This window comes from Vipera berus (genome assembly GCF_964194415.1).
Source record: "Vipera berus genome assembly, chromosome: 8".
NCBI classification, from domain to species: domain Eukaryota; kingdom Metazoa; phylum Chordata; class Lepidosauria; order Squamata; family Viperidae; genus Vipera; species Vipera berus.
In genome coordinates, this window is record NC_138211.1 from 7,625,292 (window position 1) to 7,649,597 (window position 24,306).

The following is a 24,306-nucleotide window of genomic DNA, read 5'->3' on the forward strand; positions in this document are numbered from 1 at the left end:
AACAAAACAGACTTCCTCCCTGACCCATCTGGGTATATTTCTTTTTCTCTTGCTTTGCGGCTGGGCACAAGGGAAATACATCTGCTCTGCATCCAGAAAGGCTAGTAGTCGATTAATTGTATCAGTTATAGCTGTTGAATCAGTTATATCTATCTATGTGCATGTGTGCTGTGTGTGTGTGTGTGTAAACCTTACTTTCTCTATTCTTAGATAAAGCTTTTAGACAGCTATTTTTTTCGAGCCAAACTACATGGGATGCTGTGGCATTTACTTAAAAAAAAGGGAGCAAATTTGTGCATGAGAATAAATTACAACTAATCCTTGATTTATGACTGTGATTGAGCCAGGAATTAGAGTTGTAAGTCATGGTGTCATTAAGCGGGCCACCACGTGATCATGACCACGTGATGTGTGCAAATAATTTGTCTTCTACTATATAATCACTTCTCCAGGTTCTGCAACTTTTTTTGCCCTTCATTTAATCTCAAAGCATAAAGACTTTTCCAGATTGGGGAAAATGGACAGTCAAGGAATTAGGGAAGAAAGAATGGAAAGAGCACAAGAGATAACGCCAATATCACCACTAATCGTCCTTTGTCATTTCCCAATAAGGAAGGAGACTAAAATAAGGCCACCAAAAGAAAAGGCAAAGAACTTCTCAATCACACTTAGAAAAAGGTGGAAGGAAGGTAGCTTCTTTGGGGATGCTACATGCTCAGCACACAATCTTATCAACTAGGCTTCATTTGGTGTTGCAATCTTCCTGGTAGCATCTCAAAACAGAGCCGGCACAGTTTGTTGATATTTCCTTTTGGTGTCACCCATCCCCTTTTGTTTAAATCTCCTTTCTTTCCACAGCTCTCCACTTCAGTTGCCAACCTATGACTTCCCCTCCCATATCTGATATCCATCAGGTCCTTGGTGACTCCACAACAATTCCTGATCACGCTGGCTTTCACTTTAGCACCAGATGGCCCCACGCTGGAGAAGGCTGCGATACACAAAATTGGATATGGAAAGAGGTTTTCACATCACCACAAGCAACCAGCCTGACACTAGATCAGTCAATTACACACACACACACACACACACACACACACACACACAGAGAGAGAGAGAGAGAGAGAGAGAGAGAGAGAGAGAGAGAGAGAGAGAGAGAGAGAGAGAGAGAGAGAGAGAGAGAGAGAGAGAGAGATATGAAAATTGTTTTCTTACTCAAAGGAATGGCTCTTAGCTCCTTACATTGCATGAGTAGTCAAAAATAAAGCTTGAAAATATGAGTTTCACCGATGGCATCATAAACTGGGTTTTCATTTGATACCCAGCAATTAGATTTTTTTTTTTAGATTTTCATTTTCATTTTGGAATGATTTCTTTATTACAATGAAGCTTGGAAGGCTGTTCTCGGAGTTAGTTCCACAGCCAATGGAGACAAATACAAGGCAAGCATGTCAGCTGTTGAACATGTTGGACATAAGTTTAGCAAGGGTGAATAAAGTGGTCACTTACTTTCCCTGAGGTAACTGAGATGAGACAGCAGGACTTCTGTGTTGTAGAGGGAAGTGATCCGGAGGAAATCCTCCTTGTTCATCTTGCACAGTTCTTTGCCGTCCATGTTCTGGAAGAGGTTGGTATCAATCTCGATTAAGCCATATTCTTTGATAGCCCAGTCTAGCCACTGACGCACGTGATCCTGACTCCATAATGTGGGATCTATCAGAAGAAATCAGAGAGGTGGAAGGATGAAAGAAGTTACATGACTGATGGCCAATACTCTGTCAAGAAAGAGCCATGGTGGCGCAGTATGGCAGGCTAATTTTGCCAACTGCCAGCAGTTCGAGTCTCACCAGCTCAAGGTTGACTCAGCCTTCCATCCTTCCGAGGTTGGTCAAATGAGGACGCAGATTGTTGGGAGGCAATATACTGACTCTGTAAACTGCTTAGAGAGGGCGGTAAAGCACTCTGAAGCGGTATATAAGTCTAGGTGCTGTTGCTATTTTCTTGTATCTCTTTTTCCAGTTTCATTCTTACTGGAGAGGAACAGTTAAGTGAAATATAGCAAGCTAGAGGCATGTAACTTAACTGGGCCATGGACAGGGTTAATGAGCGATTTGTGGTCTCCAACTGCTTTTCTGTCCTTGTGGTTGCTGTTGCAATCTTGAGAGTCCCCTTCAACTGTGCCAACTTTTGAGACATTTGTGGAAACTGTGGCAATACATTTTTCTAACATATCTCCCAAAACCCGTCTCCCTATTTTCCCTCCCACAAATCTCCAGAAAGTCCCAAATCTGGCCTATTTCAACAAAATCCCATCCAACCTGGCGTACACCTTCCCCCAGAAAAAACACGTACTATCAAATGGAATAATGCAGAACTGGCATCTCTACCCTTGACTACCCATCTCTACAATTGGGACCAGAAATTCTATTGTTAACCAAGGTGGTGGTTAATGAGTCCCATCCAATTTTACCACCTCTTTTCCCCACAGTGGTTAAGTGAATCACTGCAGTTGTTAAATGAATCATGCAGCTGTTGTGTGAATCCAGCTTTCCCTATTGATTTTGCTTGTCGGAAGCCAACTGGGAAGTTGGCAAATAGCAATCACGTGACTTTGGGATTCTGCAACTGTCATAAATACATCCTGGTTGGCAAGCGTCCAGATTTTGATCACATGACACATTGGGATGCTGCAACAGTTATTAGCAACAAATACCACTTGTAAGTCACATTTTTCAGTGCTGTTGTAACTTCATATGGTTGCTTAATGAATAGCTGTTAAGTCGAGGACTCTCTGTAAGTATTAAATACCAAAAACATCGTCCTATTAGTAAGCCTTTTTGGCTTACTTCATTACTTAACGCTGGCCCATTCACAAAAAAAAAAACTTTTGTTTTTTCAATCCCCATTCTCCAAAGACTATAGCTTATGCTTTGCTTTGTTTTCCTCCTGATAACTGATCTTTCAGGTCTTTGGAAACTAGGCATTTCCAAGCTGTGCTGTCCAAAGTGTTTGAACCTTTGCTCAGCCCCTTTCAAATATTGCACAGATGGTTATTGCAAATTTTTTTTGGAGCGCTGTTTATTAGCATGTTCCAGAAAGTAGTAAATTCTCTGCAGAATGACCTCCCTGCTCAGACAAGTTTGCTTTATAAGTCTGAGTCATATTTCCAGACTCAACTGCCTGACAAAAAAACAGACTTTTATTCCCACCCACTCACCCTTTCGTTTTGCAACTCTTGAGGCCTGCAAAGTCAATACAGATGGACTAAGGATGAATATACAGAATTGGGTTCATTACTGCATATTAGACCCCAGGGGAGAATTGCTATAAATGGTGGTGATTTAAGAATGGGACAATTATATGGATTAGGGTTGTATAAAAAAAAACGGGAGGTAACGGAGAAAGGTTGCTGTTGGATCATGCCAAAAGTTTTTCTAGGTCATAATTCTGTGGCTGACTCAGCCTTTGGGGACCAAGTACATTATGCTATTATTAGGTCGTCATTACTGGCAAGGTCATACAACTGGAAGACATAAAACTGTCTTAGTGCTCTCCCCCAAACTCCAATATGTGAGAATTCAGCCAATAGCCAACTTCCAAATCATTCTAGCTGTGAATGATGGGAGTTGAAATCCAACATATTGGAAGAACATGGGACTGGAAAAAATCTGGTTGACTCATTGTCCCTGAAGTCCATTATTGTCCACCCCAGCAGTTGCCCTTCAGGATTCTGGTAATCTTTTTTAAATGAGCATACACCAAGTTATTTAGCCATTAAGTAGAAGCCATAGGATCATCCCATACATCATGGTGTCCTCCAGCAAACAACAAAAAATAAATTGTGTCCTTGGTGTCATCCTAATGATATTGTTAATGATAAGAATTCATTAAACGTGTATGCTACCCAACTCTCAGTGATCTGGGAGGTTCACGACAATAAAATAAATTACATTAATATGAACAAAACGTAAAAATTAAAGATGAAAGATGGCCAGCATGATGAAACAAGGGGGTCTCACTCTCTTTCGCTGAAGGGCTGGGAGAAGAATCAAGTCTTCATGGCTTCTCTGAACAATAGCAGAATGAGGGCCATCTGGATCTTGAGGAAACCCCATTCCAGAGGGACACTGCTATAGAGAAGTCACAGAAGTGCCTGAAAGAGGACACTGTTTAATCAAAGTAACCTGAAGAAGGCCAACAGTGCAGGACAAGCAGATACTACAGAAAACAATGGTCCCTCAAGTAACCAGGTTCTGTGCCATGATGATGTCATAGCATGACTTTGTCAACTGTTTCATATCAGAATGCTTCAAGCATCAAACATTTCTTCTTTGAAGCTGTTACCTCATTCCTGAGAGAGAATTCTAGTTTTGAGTGTTTCAAGCTTAAAACAGAAGGCCTTAAAGTTGAAACAAGATGTTTTGTTTTAATCTCAGAATGACTGCAAAAGATCCTTTTGAACACAAGGCAGCCATGAACCTGAAATGGACAGTGTTGACTTTGAGATAGTTCAAATTCAAAATTTTTGCAAACCTTTCAAAGCAACAGTGAATTTCATTCCTGCTAAAAAGCAAATCGCAAAGTCATATGCTTTTCATTACAATGGGATACTTTGTCAAAGCTGAACTATTTCAGAAGATCCTCTTATGAGCATATAAATAAATGTTTATAAACATTTATGTGGATATTATTTGCCGAGGTCTAGAAAAAAGGTTCCTTAAATAACCTTTTGCCATTATTTTTGCTTACTGGAAAATATTAGACAATATTTGCTCTCCCACACACATTGCGGATTTTTATATATTCAAAATAGAATATGTGGAGTTTTGTTAAAAAATATTATTTAATATAACTCCTCTCTTAGGGAGGTTTCTACCAGGCTTCATATATTACACTTTTTTTTTACTGAGCTACTTATCATTAATGTCTGTATTTTTATATGCATCCTGTGCTATTTTTCTCATGGTTTTTATCAAAAATCCACAGCTCTGCTAAAAAAAGAAAGAGAGAGAGCCAGAACTAAACACAATATATTTTGCACCACAAATCACTTGTCTAGTTTCTTCTCCCTATTAACGATGTATATTAATTCTTGAAGTTTCACATACAGCTCAAAACTCCTGGAATAATTGTTTTCTATGTCCAGTAGTAATGTTTATTCATTGATCACATTTATACAGCAGTCTATCCCACACAAGGTGACTCTAGGTGGCACACAACTTCACACAAATGGTGCGCAATTGCTGCAATATGGGACCTCGTGGACTGTGCACAACATGGGACCCTCAGTTGCTATTTGTTATACATTTACTTGATGGGTAAGTCCTATTTGTCCCTACTGTGTTTTATTTCTGGCCATGCATGCATAAGATCGCACTATTAATCATTTGTAGCAATGTCTATGGAGATTCTCAGTCATCCTGGTCATAGTTGTCCCAAAGTTGCTTTTTCACGAGGCAACTGGACTTTCTTGTTTTTTTTCCTTTGAAGACATTTCACTTCTCATCCAAGAAGCTTCTTCAACTCTGACTGGATGACAGGGAAATGGAAGGATTTATACTTCTTGCAGACAGCCGGTCATTTGCATTCTCCTGTTGGTTTGTATGCTTGATTTTTTTGGGGGGGAAGAATTCATACTGATGATGATGATGATGATGATGATGATGATGATGATGATGATGATGATGATGATGATAATAATAATAATAATAATAATAATAATAATAATAATAATAATAATAAGAAGAAGAAGAAGAAGAAGAAGAAGAAGTTGGAAGGGACCTTGGAGGTCATCTAGTCCAACCCCCTGCTCAGGCAAGAAACCCTATACCATTTCAGACAAATGGCTGTCCAGTCTCTTCTTAAAAACTTCCAGTGTTGGAGCATTCACCGCTTCTGGAGGCAGGTTGTTCCACTGGTTAATTGTTCTAACTGTCAGGAAGTTTTTCCTTAGTTCTAGGTTGCTTCTCTCCTTGACTAGTTTCCATCCGTTGCTTCTTGTCCTGCCTTCAGGTGCTTTGGAGAATAGCTTGGCTCCCTCTTCTTTGTGGCGGCCCCTGAGATATTGGAACACTGCTATCATGTCACCCCTCACCCTTCTCTTCGTTAAACTACACATACCCAATTCCAGCAACCGTTCCCTATATGTTTTAGCCTCCAGTCCCCCAATCATCTTTGTTTGATTTCAAGACCAAATTTCAGTAAGGGTGAAAATATTCAAAAGGAGGTGGTGACCTCTTACCTGCTGGAACAATGACTCTTCTTTCATTGGTGGTCATGTTGGGAGGGGGAGGTCCATTCTTCTCATCTATGTAAGTACCATAATTCAAAGGGTTGGATTCTGGACCAGCACCAACCAGTTTGTTGCATTTGTTAACACTGCAATCCACTGGAGATTCCCTGAAATATAAACAGTACAATATTAACCCAGAGGAATGTATTTATTCATGGCAGAAATACAGTTAGTCCCTGACGTACCACCATTTCTTTAGTGACTGTTCAACAGGACCAAAAAAAGTGTCTTGTGACCTTTTTTCACACTTATGACCATTGCAGTATCCTCAAGGTCACATGATCAAAATTCAGCTGCTTGGCAAAATATTTATGATGGTTGGGGTTGTCCTGAAATCAAGTAATCACCTTTTGCCACCTTCTGACAAGCAAAGTCATTAATGGATGATTACTCAAGTACATAAATATCTTCCCCTACATTACTCAACTCACATGCTAAAGTTAGTAAGAGAAGCCCTGCTTATGGTGTCACCTCTGGATCTGAAGATTAACCTGATCCAAACTTCAGTTCCCTCCATGGATTCACAAGGGCTCAAAAGTGAGTTTCCCAAGACCCAGAAACTCATCATCTGGAGCCCACCTCTTCCTGCGATCTAACAACTGGTGATCTAGACAGACCTGTGTCTGATCCAGCACAGGCATTATTATAGTCATATACTTTATCCACCAGCACTAGTCAAGGTGGCCTTTCATCTTATTATTTGGGAGATTCAGGCCATCACTATTCAGAAATCTAGGAGAGGGGATTGCAAGACCCCATGGGTCAGCAACATCTCTCTATTTAGTCACATGACTACCTCCATCCTAATGTCCATCTGCCAGGTCAGTAAAAGACCAGTAGGGGAAAAATATCCCAACCAGGTACAGAAGAACCTTAAACTCACAAACAAAGTGCTTTATATATCAGCTGGATCAAGTGATGAGTTCCATACCTATCGGTACTGGTGGACAGATCAAGGTCTTCTTGCTATGCTTCATCTATGACATTTTCTCTGAATTCACGAAGCATGTCACCTGACACAACCAACAGCCACAAGAAAAACAAGCTTTGAAAGAATCCAGTCCATTCAGTAAACAGAGAAGAAGAACATGCCTGCATGCTTAAATTCCCATCTGCTGAACAAGCCTGGAAGGATTTTTCCTACAGAGAACTTTAAATTTGTTTGCTAAGGCACAGAGTCGGAATTATTCTAGCATAGTTATCATGGCTGGGAGATAAACGTTCTGCTGAGATATTCAGAGGCAGACGGTAATTTTTTCCTCATGTCTTTTCGGGGCAAAGGACTGCTTGGAAATGGAAATAAGATGTATAACTTACACATGTTAGAACTTAAGGTTGTACTATTTCGCCTACTGTTTTTCCAGGCAAGGAACCAAACGCAGTCTTTAGAGAGGCAAATTGCTGATCATTTTAAGGTTCCTGTGACAGGCAGAAAAAGGTTTAAACAAAAGCAGGAGAGAAAAGAGAGAGAGAGAGAGAATGAGAAAGAGAAAGAAAGAGGAAGGAAGGAAGGAAGGAAGGAAGGAAGGAAGGAAGGAAGGAAGGAAGGAAGGAAGGAGAACTAATTTTTCACTGGTGACAGACATTCTTTGTGTTAGGTGTTAAAAACTATAAAGATTTTTGGAGTATAAAATGCTTGGCATCAAGGGGACTATAGTCTTCTTCAAAGCACAATTTGATTGCCAGCGGACCAATGTTGAGAGACAAGACAAAACGACATTAACTGCTACCAGGTGGTAGATATATGTGTTTAACTCTACCTGGATCTAAGTCAAGCTTTTCCAACTGGGTGCTGTCCAGAGATATGGGCTTTGGAATAGTTTTGTGCATTTCTACATTAAGCAAGAGGTTGGATCAGATAGATAGATAGATAGATAGATAGATAGATAGATAGATAGATAGATAGATAGATAGATAGATAGATAGATAGATAGATAGATAGATAGACAGACAGACAGACAGACAGACAGATAGATAGATAGCATTTGTTATTTTTTACTGCGGCCACAATGGCACACATTAAAAATGAAATTTAGTTGCTTGCTCTCAAAGTGTACACATACATAACACACAGGTAAACACACTATATAAAACATATGTATAGACCTACACCCTTACATATAAGTAACATATAAATACTAATCACAGATGACCTATGAAGTCCCTTCTTGCATGTATCTTACACGAATCCAAGAATTCCTAGCCAGCTTAATTAACCTTGGAAATATTGTCTGAGAATTCTGGAAGTTACAATCAACAGTACGTCTGGAGACTACCAAGTAGGTAAAATCTACTTTGCCATAGTTAATAACCACTGCAGTTCATTGGACTGCTTATTGGAGTATAGAGGTTGAACTACTGACCTTGGATTGGTGACACCCAAATTCATGTCCCAACAACCATGAACCTTATTGGTGATTTGAAGGAAGTCACTCTTTCAGCCCAATTTACTTCATAAGGTTGTTATTACAAGGGTAAAATAAAGTTTCAATCTGAACAGCCAGCAAGTTTCAATCTAGTACAGCTAGGATGTACTATATTAGGAAGTCTGACAGAAATCGGACCTAGATTTGAAAATTATCCTCACCGATAAAGGCAGTTCAGACTAAGTCTAATTGAAGATAAAGGTTTACCATAGATCTGAGACCTGCATGGACCAAGAAGCTGTCCATTCATAAAATGTACCCACATGATCCACAACTCTGATGCATTTCTATTTCAAATGCAATCATTTTTCCTAAAGGTCCATCTACACTGTGTAAATCCCAACCTTCCTTTTGACTTCTTTTTCTTTGGGGATAAGAAAGCAGAAGCAGCCATTTTAGCTGCACAGTGTGGGGAACGTGCCAGTGAGGCCCACTGCTTGGTGAGCAGACATGAAATATTTTGGAGAAAAGATCTCATGTCAGCCAGGATTAAAGATGGGAATGTCTTTCCAGGTAACATTTGGAAACCACGTTTAACATGTAGAACAGGGGTCTACAAACTTGGCATAGACTCGTGGACTTCTAGGAGTTGAAATCCTTAAGTCTTAAAGTTGCTAAGTTTGGAGACCCCTGATATAGACAATCAAGACATAAGCAGATATTTTATCCCAGTAACCCCCCTGCCCACCTGCAAAGGAAAGCAAGATAAAGGGAAGGAATTCCACAGATGATAACTAGTTAAGGCCATTTGATATATTACTTGTAAAAAATGCCTCTGATATCAGTATATTGTGTGCACTGTTGCACACTCACACTATGTTTTTTGGGATATTCTTAAAATGTCTGCACCATTAAATGCAACATATAAAAGATCCTGGTTTTTGAAATAAAGAGTATTCTTCCCACCAGAATTAAAACTCAGTGTATCTCAAGAAAGCTTAAAGAATATTTGAGAGCTCATTAACAAATGAAAAACTGGGGCAATAAAAACAATACCATGAGTTACCACTGAATTAACCATGTTAATTCTAACTCTCAGCATTTCTGTATTTTGTATTTTGAAATGGAATTAATTGGCATGCAGAGAGAAGGGAAGAGGATATCGTTATCCTTATTGTTCTTATTCTTATTATCTAAGTGATCTGCTTTGTGTCTCCTTTCTAGCTGATTTTAAACACGGGCTTTTCCCCAGAATCCTGGATGAAGCAAGTTTGGGGGAAGAAAGAAGCAGCACTTGAGGTTAATGGAAAAATAGAAAAAGAGGGTGAGTGTTTTCTGGAGCCTTCCCCAGCTGGCTTGCATATGTAAGGGGGGGGGAGAAGGGGCCACCATCACCCCCATATGTGCACATATGCATCCTGTTTTATTTTTTTTTGTTTCTAAATCAGGTTCACTGCTCTTTGAAAACAAGAGCCTGCCTAGCACAGACTTCTGCTTTGGAAAGTGTTGGTCAGAAATCAAGTGTCCAGTCTTTCCTGCAGCCCAGGCTAAAATGACCAAGGAAATCTGTGCAGCACAAAGTAGCCAACAGGAGCTGGCCAGATCCTAGCCTCTGCCCATATTTACAGCAACACCAGCACTGTGATGTTGTACACCATTCACATGGCAAGATTTGTGTTGGGCGAAGAGGGAAAACTGTGTTTTGAGGGGTCCTTGGTGCTCTCCGAGTTTGTTTGTTTTCTTGCAGATGTTTCATTACCCAAACTAGGTATATATCATCAGAGTAGCATTGATGATGTTACCTAGTTTGAGGAATGAAACAGCCATAGGAAAACAACCAAGCTCAAAGAGCACCAAGGACCGTACAGTCCTCCTCTGTTGTGATTCAGGGTCAGCCTGTGGGTTCGGCAGTTGGGTCGGACGACTCAGAGGAGGAGGGGGGTGTTGAAGACCTTGCTGAGGGGGTTGAAGATCTTGCTGATGAGAACCCTCAGCCAGGCTCCTCCCACTTGGTCACCACGGAGACCCAGCTGTGTGAGCCTGACAGCGTGGATGAAGATGACCCACAGCTGGCCCTGTTCAAGGACGCCCGACGCAGGAGGCAGTCAATTAGGAGTAAACAGAGGAAGGCAATGGGGCTCCTCGGAAGGAGGCAGAGAGAAGCCACGCCCTGAACTCTATATAAGGGGAATGTGTGGGAGGGCTGGTTTGCTGAAGGCAACCGCTCGGATAGTTCCTGTTTCTTAAAGCTCCTGTTTCTTGGTTCATGTCTTGTTTGTTTTTGTAGTTATAAATTTGGCAGGCGTAATTCCAGCCTACTTGCCGGTTGTAAAGGGGTTGTCCCTGCCTTTTCTGCAGGGCCGGTAGCAGGCTGGTACAGAACATCCTCCTCCTCCTCCTCCTCCTCCTCCTCCTCCTCCTCCTCCCTACTCCCTCTAGCACTGATGATGTTACCTAGTTTGGGTAATGAAACATTTGCAAACAAACAGCCAAGCTTAGAGAACACCAAGAAACTCTCATTTCAACCCTGACATACAAATATTCTCCTTTATTGGAAACACTATTTAAAAATTAGAACAGGTGAAAGCAAATATTGGTTCTCTCCATCAAGGAACCGGGGATGGGACAAAGGCAGCATAATGAGGCTACATCCTTTAAAAATAGTTCATGAAACCTCTTCATGCTATAGCAGATAGGAACTATAGCTGAGCCTGTAGAATCAACAACTATTGTTCTACCAGAATAATAGTAGTGAGGACAGGAATTACATCACTGCATGCTGATGAAAGGGTGATGCTACCAAGATGCTATGTGATCACTCCTGGGGAAAAGACACAAGCCAGACAAAAGGTCAAGATGAAGTAAACCATACACATGATGTGGGAAAAACCATGAGATAATCTCCTGGTTTTTAGAAAAGCTTGTAACAACTATATCTACCATCCCAATATGAACCCAAATCTTAAAACTTTTTTTTCTTTTAACCCCTTTCCCTTTTTGCTTTCTTTTACCTCCAAACTGGTCCTTTAGAAGAAAACTTGGGAGATGGTTCATGCACTTACATTGGCAATAGAGAAATGCCACATCAACTATCCAACTTTCTACACTATTTAAAATTTTGAAAACAATGAGGGGGGTTCTATGCAAACCTTCATCTCACATCACAGCTACTTTGCACCTTACTCATGCGTCATAAAAAGAGTTTATTTCCTCTCGCCTCTCCTGAAATTATGTTGTTTTAAATTAATTTACTCTCGCTAATTTCTACATTGGGATCATCACTGCAAAGCCTTTGATCTCAATGTCAGTCCTTCCATCCTTGTGACCTGTTCAATCTCCAAAATCCAACCATTTAACTAATCAATTAAGCATTTGTCCCAGCTTTCTTGACGACATCTTTGTGCCAGCAGTAATCATCCAGTCCAGACCTACATTCAAAAATATTTATCTGCCCCCTAGGTGGGTAATAATTTTAAAATGGTTTGGCTTGCCCAGAATTACATATTGTCCCCATTATGTGCCAGCTATTGTCGTCTGATCTGCCTATGGCTACTGCTTCTTAATTTTCTCATATCAAGCAGAGATACAGCTTCATTGGGAATAGGGATGTCACAGAAGGTTGAAGACCAAGGAAGAAATGTGTGCATGGTTGCAAAGGGAGAAGTCAAGATTCTGATACAATTTTTGGGCCATGGGCTAAAAGTGTCATAAAAGAGTAAATCCATGCTTTGATTCAAATCTGGTTTAAGAAAATCTACGCAATGCATACTGATATGATAAGAAATTGCTTTCCCGTCATTTCTCTTGATAGTAGTTTTATGAATGGATTTGTTTGTGCATTTGTGTGCATGTATAAGAGAAAGACAGAGTGTCTCTATGTGAAATGTTAATGAATGGAAGACAGCCCAGTCACATAATATGTAACTTGCCCCCAATCTCATCCTTTTTCCAAGCTTCCCTGTGTCATCAAGCTTTATAAACCCACTTAGCTACCATAGAAAGTCTAGTCCATCTGAGATACAAAATTTTTACGCCCTCTAGATGGCAGCAAAGTTGCAACTATCTGTATATCTTTGCTGCCATCTGGTGGGTGACTGGATATTTATAGCCCTGATAAGATATCATGCTGCAGATAGGCACTTGTCCATCCTTACCTGGATCCATTCACATGATCATATTCCCTCTTAACATTGACACGGACCGGCTGATTGATCCACTCTTGCTGGGGAGGTAAAGGGTTGATCTTGTGTGGTTGACCATAATCCGGGTTCCCTGAGGCTGTCATGTCTGCTTTGGAAAGGTGAGCACCAGCTCCGTAGGTAGAATCAAAGAGTGATTGATCTTCACTCACCACTGAGAGAGCCTCCTAGATATCAACAGGAGAAAGAGCAATTAAAGCAGGTGTTATCCCTAGGCTAGAGGTTCACTTATATCTCCTTCTCACGACTGGCAAAGAGATATCCAGAAAGGCTCGATCTGAAACTGGCATTCACCCCAGAGTTGCAAATTGAATCAGCATCTTTTGTGCTTCCATCTAACCATTGAGCCTAACTTGTGGGTTTTTGCATCTTAATCTGAGCAAGCTGGAAGAACCTAGAGCAGAAGACCTGTGGAGGAGCACCTTCCTTTGTTTTGGTAACCTGCCAGCCAGATTAAGAAGAGCTAAGCCACCCTTCTCCAGCCGGTTGCTTTGTGGATACATGGTGAAGGTAACTCCCTGAATTTGGAGCTGACAAGATTTTCATGATGGATGAGGGAAAGTAACGGCTGAGCTAAACGTTCTGCTACATGGAAAAAGTAACCATGTGGACGCCACTTTCCCCATCAGTCATCTGGAGTGCTATTTTATTCAGCACCACCCGTCTGCTGGCGCTTATGGCCAAGACAACCTGGAAACATATCATGTGAAAGTCAGCTCCAATGTGCTGTGTTACAATATTTCAATATCGGCATCTGCGCGTTAAAAAATGCCACCTATGGACAAATGTTGAGAATGTCTGAAATCCTGGAAAGCTAGCCAGGAAGGAGAAGGAATCTTGGGTCAATCAAAGCCAATGTCAGCCAATTTGAAGCTTAAGACCCACAAACAGAGCCTCATTTAAAGGAGAATATTTGTAGCATAGGGTTGAAATGAGGGATCCTTGGCTGTAGTCTTACAGATGTTTCATTACCCAAACTAGGCAACACCCTTACACTAGCACTGATGATGTTATCTGGATCCCTCAAAATCTCATTTATATGCCCCAGTCCTCCAAAACGTGCATCATTGGAGTTCAGGTGCAAAATGGATGACTTTTTTTTTTTAAAAAAATGTGATTTTGACTTCTCTTGCCCTTCAAGTAAAGGTAGAAATGGGGGCAATTTGACTCCCAGAAATCTTCTACTAATACTTCTATTCTTAACACCTCAACTCTGGCCTCAAATGTCTGAAAACATGGTGCTAGAATCTAGCTATTTTGCCGAGTTTGGGTGTCATGGTTGTGAGTAGCATGGTTTTCTGAAGCTTTTCACATCTTGTGGACTTTAACCATAGGGCTGACCACATTCAACAAAGATGTATCATATATGGAAGAAATGATCATGTTGATCCCTTTTGATAGTATCTCTACAGACATAGAACTACTATAATATAGTTCCTAAGGTAGTGTGGTATGATATGGAATGGTATTATGGAATGTTATGGCATGATATAGTATATGGTATGTTATCATATGGTGTGGTGTGGACTGGAGTGGTGCGGTGCGTGGTGTGGAGTAGTGTGGTGTGGTATAGAATGGAAGGAAAGGGAAGGGAATGGAGTGGAGTGGAATAGAGTGGTGTGGTGTGTGGAGTAGAATGGTATGGTAGGGAATGGTACAGTATGGTACGGTATGGTATGGTGTGGCATGGCGTGGCATGGCGTGGAATGGAAGGGAAGGGAATGGAATGGTAATGGAGTGGTGTGGTGTGGAGTAGAATGATATGGTATACTATGGTATGGTGTGTTATGGTATTGTATGGTATGGTGTGGTGTGGTATGGAAGGGAAGGGAAGGGAATGTTATGGAAGGGAAGGGAAGGGAATGTTATGGAAGGGAATGGAGTGGTGTGGTGTGGAGTAGAATGGTATGATATACTATGGTATGGTGTGTTATGGTATGGTGTGTTATGGTATTGTATGGTATGGTGTGGTGTGGTGTGGTATGGTATGGAAGGGAAGGGAAGGGAATGTTATGGAAGGGAATGGAGTGGTGTGGTGTGGAGTAGAATGGTATGGTACGGTGGTACTATTATCTAGTTCCTAAGCATAATCAAAGCATGACTACCACGCAACAGAGCAATGGGACCCTTACTTCTATACTACACAGTTGTTGGTCTCTGTCTTTGCCCAACAGTCTCGACTAGACCTGAGACAGATGCCTTGTTTTTTTAATATCTTACATGATGTTGTCCTTGGTAGTAGGCCAGTTTTAGCTTTCCTCATTTTTATGCTACATTCCTGGCATATCGCTCTGGGCTCTGTCTGTGGCTGAGCCAAGACCCAACCAAGTTTCTGTGCCGGCCGACACAGCTCAGTCCTGTGTCTCTTGAGGCCAATTCACGAAACAGAGCCTTGACTTTTATATGGGGGTGACTGGTGGAAGGAAGGCAGGACATAGGGAAGAAAAACACCTTCAGAAGTAACAGAGGTATGGAAAGAATTCCTACAGAAAACAATTTATAAACCTGTTGTGGGCCAAAACATGGAGCAAGGCTTTAGTGGCAAGAGTCCAAAGGGCGAGAGCTTTGCCAGATAATTGAAGGTTTAGACCTGAAGCATTGCAAGGAAAATTCATAATATAGGCATTCTGCTGCCTAACAACCTTCCTCAAACTAATCTTCAGTTGGAAGGTCAGGATGCATCCATAGGGCAGAGGAGGAGATGTTTTGTGATGCTTTTTTTAAAGTAATATTATGCCTCTGTTCTCATTTTTAGGGTGCCTTAGAGTTTTTCCAAATCTCTTTGGATGTGCTTTTTAATCTCACTTTGGACTGTAAGACAGCTAAAGATGCTATTATGACTGTTTTATTCATGCCTCTGCATTACTCTTGTAGCTTCTTTAGCTGTCTAAAACGCCATCATGGGAGGTATTTGCTCAGGAGCTGTTCTTTGGGATTTAAATGAGGGGTGGAAAAATCATGATGACTGTCCTTATTAAGAGATAATTGTACAACAAAATAGGACAGGCATATACCAGTCAGACACCTCAAATGTACTAAATGTACACTAATAAACCATATAAAAGGTAAAGGTAAAGGTTCCCCTGCACGTGCGTGCTAGTCGTTTCCGACTCTAGGGGCCAGTGCTCATCTCCGTTTCAAAGCCGAAGAGCCAGCGCTTGTCCGAGGATGTCTCCGTGGTCATGTGGCCGGCATGACTAGATGCCAAAGGCACACGGAACGCTGTTACCTTCCCACCGTAGTGGTTCCTATTTTTCTACTTGCATTTTTTACGTGCTTTCGAACTGCTAGGTTGGCAGAAGCTGGGATGAGTAACAGGCACTCACTCTGCTACGCAGCACTCGAGATTCGACCCTCCAAACTGCCGACCTTCTGATCGACAAGCTCAGCGTCCTAACCCACCGAGCCACCACGTCCCCAGTAAATCATATACTGGGGATCTATGTAGGTCAGGATTCAGTTGTTGGGTTCTTGATATTCTCTGAGCTTGTTTCTTTTCCTTCAGATAACTTCACCAGTGCACTGACGATGTTGCCTAATCTGTTGGTGAGATGTCTGCAGGAAGCTAAGCAAACTCAGAAAACACCAAGAACTCAACTGACAAAGCCATATTAGGGATTGATGCAATGTGCAAGTTATTTCAACTTTAGTTCATGATGGTGGAAGACACAGTCTGCAGACTTTCACTTGTGATCTTCAAGATTTGATCTATATTTAGAGGAAGAAGAGAAGACAGGACAACACAAGCCATTGTGGTTTATTCTTAGAACATGAAATTGCAGCATAATGTTGTAGTTCATCCCAATGATTTTTATCACAGCCATGATACATATTCCAGTAAATTCATCACGTTATTTTGTGAGAGGCAAGAAAGAAATGGAAAAATCACTCATAAGAAAGCAATGAAATCAGGGAATGAATATCAGGAGTTCTTAATTAACTTCCTTTTTCCTCTATCCCAACAGTCATGCAAAAGATAACAAAGTTATCTGTTAAAGCCAGAGATGGGTGGTGTGGGGGGATTTCTCTAGAGATATAAAGAGAGCAGCTCAAGACAAGGATATAACTGCCACTTTGTTTTGTGGTGGACGTGTTCATTTATTTTATTTGCACACTCTAGTAATAAACATCCATCTCAATTCATAAGCTTTTCCATTGCAGCACTTAAAAACAATAACTACATATTTAAAATATGGAAATAGGCAACCATGCAATTTACAGCATTTCCCCATTAATACAGCATTTGGCTGGCCTCAGCATATAGTCATGTTGGCCACATGACCACAGAAGCATCTTTGGACAATGCTGGCTCCCTCCACTAAGAAACAGAGATGAGCACTGCTCCCTAGAGTCAGACACAAGTGGACAGGGGTTGGTTAGTTGATGTCTTACTATGGTATCTTTCTAGCAGTGTCTCATCTCAAAAGGAGAAAACCAAGTCATATCCTGTAGGCTCTGCTCTATTTCAGAAAAAACTTCACTTGTTACACCCTTGCCAATTGGCAAGAGTGGTTTAAGAAGAGATAAGAAAATTATTTACCAGTCACCAATTCAGTCAGTCAGTCATTACAGCCCTTGTCTTTCTTCCACCTGCTTTTGTGCAGGGCCCACAGGTAGAGCAAGCTGATGAAGAAAGAACTCCTCTACAGAAGAGGAACTCCCAATTCCCACCATCTGACCTGGAGCAATTATAGAAAAGTGTTCTTTCTCCAGTAGTGGCAATATGTCCAATTATCATTCCAATAACAAATTAGCTAGATACTTTATGGACATCATTCAGATGTATTTGGTCCATCTCACTATTCATTGGTCTGCTACCTGAAGTGACTGCTTCATTATCCCTAATGAAAAGGTTGGCTAATGACCCAGAAATAGGTCTGGTGAAAAATCCTACTCCTCACATCCAGAGGAGTATGGTCCATCAAACCAAACAGAGTAACAACTAGAGTACATCAGCCACATATGGTGGCTTATTAGAAGCTTGATAAACTCTTGGTGTACCATGACTGCAAAAACAGTAGCTGGACCAACCATCTGGTAAGCCACTATCCATGGCTGATGGGCTGTAGTCGAGAGGTATGCAGACCTGGTCTACAATGTTCATGCAGACCTTACTACATTAAACAAGACTCGCGCTCAGCTCTTCCTTAATTTCTGAACCCCATTCCAGAAGCACTTTTTATCTCTATAATAATGTCATTTTTCTTCTGCCTAACAATTTTATGAGAGCCAGCTTGGTGTAGTGGTTGAGACATCAGGTTAGAAACTGGGAGACTGCGCAAAGCCAGCTGGGAGACACTCTCAGTCACAGAAGGAGACAATGGATAAATCTCTTTTGAAAAACCTTGCCAAGAGATCCACAGGGACTTGTCCAGGCCATCTCTGAGACTCAGACACAATTAAATGAGAATTCTTCTCCCCCCCCCCCCACTATTTCTTTCCTTGAGAAAGAAGAAAGAGCTGAACGAGCAATGAGCAATCTTGCGTGGTTCAAAGAAGTAACAACAACAGACACAATAAGGACTCTTCCAGGCTCTGCTCCTAGTCTGAAGCAAAGCTGTGTCCCGGCCAAAGTACTGCAGCTGATTTGGCAGCCAGGCTAAACTTATAATGCTAATCACAACAAGAACCATCTGGATCTGGTAGATTGATCTGAGCTGGCAAATCGGTTCAAGATTTTGAACTTGCCTCTTTTATGAAATATGCCCCACTTTCCCCTTAATGCTCACATCTGGCTTGTACATAATAATTTACAGCACCCTCAATTGCCCACAGACCATGCCTGGAGAAACTTGTTCCTTCTCTCTGTATCGACTCAGTTCCTCCACCCACCAATCTTTATCTCCAGTTGTTTCCTTCATTTTCTTGGGAAATAATTAGGCATCTCTATTTGTCAGCATTGACCCCCGGGCTATAAATACACAGTTGCCTATTGCAGACCCAGTTGTAAATATTGTTTTAGCAGGTTTTATGGTCAATTCAGCTGGAGATGCTTGGGGCCAGGAATAAGATGGTTTCAGAAACTGGCTAGTTTGCAAACCCCAACCCCAACCACTTCTTAGATGAATAAATTTAAAAAGGCAAAGTCACATTAGAGGAGTTTATGTTTCAGCTTTTCGCAGGCTGATTTTAAATTATGTTTCTGCTACAAGGAAATTGTGGACCAGGATTATTTCAGCAGTGGGATCTTTTAGCACTTGTTGGATGTCGGTGATAATAACAGGCAAAAGGTGAGGTCTCTTCCTATGGAACCACAGATTCTGATCTGGAGGGAGAACTCAATATTTCTCAGCCTCAACAACTTTAAGATGTGTGGACTTCAACTCCCAGAATTTCCCAGTTTATCTTTTTAAGTATTGTGCCATTGAGAAATGTGACGAATATGAAAAGCTGCCTTACACCAAATCAAAGAACTCTTGTTAGTCAATGTATTTGTTTTGATTACAAAAGCTTTTGGTAAAGATCTTAGAGATATTAGAAGTCACTTTTTTCGAATGCAAAATGTACACTCACTTATGAAAACTGTTTTTTTTCCATCTTCCTCGTAGACTGAAAAATATGCCTTGAAGCTAATCCAATGCTCTCTTAGGCTTGCCATGGTGGAAAGAGGCCTTTTCTTGACCGCTGTGAATTGTCTTCTACTGTCAGCCATGATTTACCATTCCACCATTCCTCTGGACCACAATTTGAAAACATCAAGCTGATCAATTCATTCAGAGAACTGAAACGACTTTTTGATGCTCTTTCCCACTGGAATGCTGACCCATTTGCAACCATCAGGACCCATTCATTATTATTTTTAACCCACCCATGACACTATTATTCCAGCTACATTCATAAGCATTGTTTAGCTACATCCTGTTTTGTTATTCCAATAGATTCTGAAACAATGGGCGGAAGCCCAATAGGAAACATTCACAGGGAGCTGATAGAGTACAAAGACTATAACATTCATTTCTGGTTTGAGATGTCTTACTGAAGAGAGAGAGGGTAGGCAGAGGAAATGGACCATATTCTGGCAAAAGAGAGAGAGGGTAGGCAGAGGAAATGGACCATATTCTGGCAAAGCTACCAGTAAAAATGGGAAAGAATGCAAGGTACATTTTCCTTTGTAACAAATTGGGCTAACATCTAAAAACAAAATAATGGACAAGTTTGTATGAATGAATTTACGGTACTGTGGAATGTGGAACGTTTAGCTTATATCAAGATCGGAGAGAGAGGGGGGAGAGGGAGAGGGAGAGGGAGAGGGAGAGGGAGAGGGAGAGGGAGAGGGAGAGGGGGAGAGGGAGAGGGAGAGGGAGAGGGAGAGGGAGAGAGAGAGAGAGAGAGAGAGAGAGAGAGAGAGAGAGAGAGAGAGAGAGAGAGAGAGAGAGAGAGAGAGAGAGATACTGCCCCATCAGTTCTCCCTATTGGTGTGGGGATTCAGTCAATCTTTCTCAATCTTAAGATGGTTCAAGAGCTGTGACACATTAAGCCAGTGTGTCTCAACTCTGGCAACTTGAAGATGTGCAACTTCAACTCCCAGAATTCCCCAGCCAAGGTGAAGTTGAAGATCAAAAATCTTCACATTGCCAAGGCTGTGAAACACTGCAATGGTGTTCCCCTATATCAAATCTTACTATTGTTCCTTCTACTTTTAATTGTCTACACAGGTCTTCAGAAAGTGTCCTTCCCAGCACCATTACTGCTGTTCCTCCTCCTCCTCTAGCAGATATATCCTCATTCTTTAAAGATTCTTAGTTCAGTGAACTGAATTCTGCTATTCTATTCTGTGGCATTGCTAATGAAGTTATGATATTAAGACAATGCTCCAAATTTTCCATTGGCTTCCAGTTGGCTGCTGCATACAATTCATTGTGTTGTTGTTGTTGTTGTTGCTAGCTCATAACCTGCTGGAAAGTCTTCAATTCAACTTCTTTTTATCACAAATAACTTCTATTTATTTATTTTTATTTGCTCTTTTACAGACTAAGATCCCTAACATGTGCTCTATTAAACCCACCTAGTAGAAACAAGGTTGTAATGAGCATTCTGCAGCTCTGACTAAAACTCAAGAATCCAGGCAGTGCTACCTTGACCAGCCTGTCCTTCTCTTGAACTCTTATAATGTCTTGTCACTAACTGGTCTTCACATTTTGCAGTAGAATCCAAAAGTGTTGCCCCCACTGGGCTGGCATGCATCTCTATTTTCTTTCTACACCCACCCCAGTCTCTGGCTCCATTCTGACCGCTTGCCTCTGCACACGCCTATAGGAAAAAAGTAATGTGTTTTTTTTCTTGTTGCAAGCAAGTCCTCTTGTGGCATTCCAACAAAAACATCTCAACAAGATTACATCAAGATATTTTCTTTTTTTCCCCCAGTCACAATCACACTGGGGGGGGGAATAGAAAATCCAGCTCTTAACCCACTGAAAGTTCTCTGGGGTGGTTTAACTGATCTCATTTTCTGCAAAGATTCATTAATGTTTTTGTCTTGCAAGGAGTGAGAGGATGCACCCCTGGGTTTTGGTGGATTGCAAGCTTGGAAAGAATGTGGGCCAATTTGCAAGCTGCGTTTGGATCTGAGTTTTAACATAGCTATATATCACTCATTTCTCAACTGCGTGCACACTGGCACAAGAGATACATTGGCTGCCTGTCTCGTGAATTTTAGTAGCGATCCTTTAAGGATTCTTGGCATATAGAATAATCAGGATGATCTAGTAGTGAGTTTTTTCAACAACAACAATGGTGGAAATTTGCTGTCAGGCTCCAAAACCCAGGAAAGACACACAGAGCTACTTCTAAGTTATTGTTCCTCACCTATAGACAGAAATCTTGTCAAACTAAAGCAACCATTTGCAAAATTAAAGATATACTCTGAGAAACTAGGGAGAAACTGTCTTCACCCTCTCCCTCCCAACCAAACTTTGCTGTCTCCTGATTCTCTGGAAGGAAGCCCCTCCCTCTTGGGAATCCAGACTACATTCCATCACATTAGCATATATGTAATTTACAACCGTTGCTAGATCACCAGGCAATTATACCTCTACAGTTTTCTGCCAAACAGAAACATCTGGGCGGCATGACAGCCACTGTCTAGGTTTGTAGGCTGGAGGCTTGCATGGAATGTATGGACTATAACTGGAACTAGCAAGCTAGCAAGATTACTGAGTTATGAACTGTAGATAGCAGAGATCCAGGTGAATTATGAGCCTATTTGATATTTGACAACTGAATACTGGTATACTGGTTTTGGACTAGGGAAATTTGAGTTCCTGTTATGAAGTTCAGCAGGGCTGCTCCAGATGAGCCCTTATTGTAAGAATATTTTTTTTTTCAGAATTTCACTGGGGATCCAGAAATCACCATATTTTATTTCTGAAGTTGCCTGCATTTTCTAACCATTTCTTTCAACACAATTCTTCCTACCCCAAACCAACCATCAAAACGCCACATTGCAGAAGGCAATAACGAACAGCTATATTATTTCTTTCGACTGGAAAGTTCCCAAGGCCATCCATTTGGCAGCATCTTCAGTGATTTTGCTCATTTTCTCAACATCAAAAAAAAAAAAAGACCCTTTCAGTGTATTTGTGCACATCACGCCCCAAACTGCTGCAACTTATTTAGGATAAAGAGAAGTAGCTGTGTTTCCTGTTCCACATTTTTGAAGGTGACAAATGCAACCTATCAGAACACCTTCATGTTCATCGTTCTCTAAGAGCATGTTCAAAAGGAAACCAGATGCAAATCTTCACGCTTCAGGGCTCTTTGTGTTTAAGCACTACTGTTGTGCCTACATTTGCAGGAGACAATTGTTAAGGGTACAGGTAGTAGTCCTCGACTTACGAATATTCATTTAGGGACCATTTGAAGTTATAGTGACAGGAAAAAGTGACCGGTCCTCAGACTTATGACTGTCACAGAATCTCTACAGTCGCAGAATCACAACTGAGAAGCTTGGTAACCAGCAATAAAAGGTTGCAGCATGTAATCACCATTTACAACCTTTCCAGGAGGACCTTCCAACTAAGCAAAGTCAAGATTCGCTTAACAACTTCACAATTGACTTCACAATTAACAACTTCACAATTCACAACCACAGTGATTTGCTTAACAAACCTGAGCAAAAAAAAAAAGTTGTGTAGGAAGTCACTTAACAACCACAATGAAAATTCTGGTCCAAACTGTGGTTGTAAGCCCAGTACTAGCTATATAGTGTGGCGTGAAAGCTACTTCTCATGTGGTGGAAAATATTGATGCTAGATCTGTCCATTACTAAAACAAGAGATTAGATAAAATTTAGGGCTCTTGTCCCAAAGAAAAGGCTATTTATCCATTGCATCATAGAAATGGAAGAAAGAGACTTTTCTTCCTCGGTATAATACCAGAAAAATCTGATAAGCAAAGTGTATATTTAACATTGCATGTATTAACAGCAGCGAGGATAGTTATTTGCTCAGCGCTGGAAGAATGAAGAAATGCCACTAGACAAAGAGATAATCAATAAGATATTGGGCTGTGCTGAAGTACATAGACTTACACTGAGGACCAAAGAGAAAGAAGATACAGAATATTTTCAAACATGGAATATAGGTTACATTCTTAGTCTCTACCCCATTTTTCCAACCATTGATAAAATAATCAATGGTTGGAAAAATGGGGTAGAGACTAAGAATGTAACCTGTATTGTTAAGCAAATAAATTAACCCAGACAACGTGAAGTTTATTAAGCACTAATCAAATGTAGAAATAGAAAATTAATAATTTTTTTTGAGAATTCTTTGAATTCTTTCCTTATGGTTTTGATTTTCTACAATCAACCTATTTAGAGAGGCTTTTCAAACCTTGAAAATTATTCTTGAATTTTTAGCTATGTCAGTGGAGGGGGAAAAATTCCCTAATTTCATCAGTCTTCCAAAGAAATCTAGAGACTTGGTCTCTGGGTCTGACTCTGAGTGCAAGGATGCTAGAACTCAGTTTCAGACAAGGCAAATGCTTGTCTGGATTCTAAAGTCAGACAAAAGGGGGTATTGCTATTGTAAACCCACAAAGGCACCTGGTTCATCATCTGCAAGACTGGGCCTCAATGGCCCTTGAACAGTAGACATTTCTACTGTACAGCATGAAGTGCATATTAGTGGGCTAAACATTTTAAGAATGATCAGGCCATAGTATTTTTTTTTAAATTTTGCATTTATGTTTAAGTAGTCTGCCTATCCCATATCAAGCAGACTCACTTTAGTGCTGCAGCAAAATAATTTAATTCTTTTTTAACTTTTGTACTTTTGTAGTTTTAAGATATGCCCTGTTCACCGCCCTGAGTCCTTCGGGAGAAGGGCGGTATAAAAATTTAATTAATTAAATAAATAAATAAATAAATAAATAAAATGTTGCCTGATATTTTTTTCCCGCCTGATCTTGATTCAGTGAAGAAGAATCCATTTTCAAAATTTATTTCTAA

At 40.8% G+C, this 24,306-nt stretch overlaps 1 protein-coding gene across 3 annotated transcripts in view; it reads right to left on the reverse strand.

The window, feature by feature from the left end:
- Positions 1-24,306, reverse strand: part of FLI1 (Fli-1 proto-oncogene, ETS transcription factor) — a 91,080-nt gene that overhangs the window by 21,069 nt on the left and 45,705 nt on the right. For all 3 annotated transcript variants that reach the window (XM_081333691.1, XM_081333690.1, XM_081333692.1), the window contains exons 2-4: positions 12,813-13,024; positions 6,242-6,399; positions 1,510-1,713 (exon numbers count right to left, since the gene is read on the reverse strand). In XM_081333691.1, the coding sequence (XP_081189817.1) occupies positions 1,510-1,713; positions 6,242-6,399; positions 12,813-13,024 (574 nt within the window). The remainder of the gene's footprint in view (positions 1-1,509; positions 1,714-6,241; positions 6,400-12,812; positions 13,025-24,306) is intronic.